We start from the raw sequence: 1733 nt of genomic DNA, 5'->3' as shown, positions 1-1733 counted from the left end.
CAAATGTGGGGTTACAGGGTTTTATTCATTTCAATCAAGACTTCTTGAACCCACGTGTTTTTCTAACATCATGACAAATGTGGGGTTACAGGGTTTTATTCATTTCAATCAAGACTTCTTGAACCCACGTGTTTTTCTAACATCATGACAAATGTAGTATTTGCTTACAAATATGTAATTGTTATTATCATTATACATGACAGTCATGATACATCCATATTGTTCGCAAGACATACTTCACAGCACGTTATTTTATTGTGCTCAGCTACTATTAACTAAACTTTCTGAGAAAAATTTAAAATAAATAATATAGAATCTGTAACAGAACATCAGGATAATTAGTGTACAAATAGTTGGGAATTTGGAAATTATTGAGAATGGCCACCAGTGTAAACACCTACTCACCTCATGTGATCTAAATGAATACAAAACAAAATCTTCATGCAGAGAAAACCATCTCTGTACCCATATTCTACTTCTTGACCTCATGTGTAGGTAGCTACTAACAACAGCTGAGTCAGATGGCTTAACCTAAAACAAACAAAGATGTAACAATAACAAACAGAAATTAATAAAACAAAAAAGTTAGCAAACTAACACAGGCATAGATAGGAGCCAGTATAGCTCTAGCTGTATCACTTTTTTTGGCTGACATAGATTGGAAGAAGAACATGAATCCCACCTGTATCATAAGTAGTGTTGATATAATATTTCAGTTATTGCATACTTGTCCTTCCTAAGAACTTGAAAATAATGTCCTTTAAATCAAATTTAATATCTAAACTACCAATGCATGTTCACTCATAGCATTTGTAGTATATCCTTCCACTCTCTTGAAAAATCTAACAAACAGGGTTACTAGAATGTAAGTGCAGTAGTAAATATAAATATTCTTTATTTTCAATACGACCTAGATTTAACAGAGAAACCTTTGCAACATTTACAAGTATTGATTTGTGGTAGAGATTAATGTAAGTTAAGTAACACTTACCTCCAGAATTCCTTTCCTTTTGATAGGACTTTCAATATTTTCCTTCTGACTATCATCTTCCTTTCCCTGGGGACTGTGAGAGAGGATATCATGGCACTGGGTGCATACTCGACCAGTTTTATTGTTATCATAAGGTAGTGGAGACTTCTGGGAAAGGCATTTGTTACAAGCTACCTAGCATTTAAATACAATTTTATAAAATGGTTTGTTATTGAATAATTTTGTTCACTGGTAAACACTAATTTGAATGATGCAATATATATATATGACACACACATCTTGAATGTTAGAATTGCTTACCTATAACTTTCCCAGTTTCTATATTATCACACAATACAACCATGTACATAAATTATAAAACAGATAATTTTTTACCTCCTTTTGGAACTAATATGTTAAGAATATAACTATCTTTTTATGAAAGTAACATTATTTATTAGTCGTAAATATCTTACAAAAAAGGATATGTTGCTTTATCACAATTCAATCAATAAGTTTGAAATATTAAGTATGTCAAGCATGTGTAGTGCATCTTTAAAATGATAAAGTATAACAATAAATTAAAAAAAAGAAAGATAGAAAGTTGAATATGGTGCACACAGCAACTTTTAAAACCATCAAAATCTATTCTATGATTGAAAAAATAATGAAAATTCAAAGTGTCGGTTGTAACGAATTTGTCATATATTTATTTTAATATCAACGTTTGTTTAGATTAAGTTTACTTAAAAACATGCATAGC

At 30.5% G+C, this 1733-nt stretch overlaps 1 protein-coding gene across 5 annotated transcripts in view; it reads right to left on the bottom strand.

The window, feature by feature from the left end:
* LOC106458741 (FYVE, RhoGEF and PH domain-containing protein 1-like) overlaps window positions 1-1733 on the bottom strand; it is a 57117-nt gene that overhangs the window by 1366 nt on the left and 54018 nt on the right. For 4 of the 5 annotated variants that reach the window (XM_022385047.1, XM_022385046.1, XM_022385048.1 and 1 more), the window contains 2 exons: window positions 992-1165; window positions 406-531 (listed from right to left, as the gene is read on the bottom strand). In XM_022385047.1, the coding sequence (XP_022240755.1) occupies window positions 406-531; window positions 992-1165 (300 nt within the window). Of the gene's footprint in view, window positions 1-405; window positions 532-991; window positions 1166-1733 lie in introns of those variants that run through there. The other variant, XR_002610418.1, reaches the window with a different exon arrangement.

The sequence above is a fragment of the Limulus polyphemus genome, unplaced genomic scaffold (assembly GCF_000517525.1).
Source record: "Limulus polyphemus unplaced genomic scaffold, Limulus_polyphemus-2.1.2 Scaffold507, whole genome shotgun sequence".
NCBI lineage: Eukaryota > Metazoa > Arthropoda > Merostomata > Xiphosura > Limulidae > Limulus > Limulus polyphemus.
Note: the sequence above shows the minus strand (reverse complement) of the source record. Positions and strands in the feature narration are given on the sequence as shown.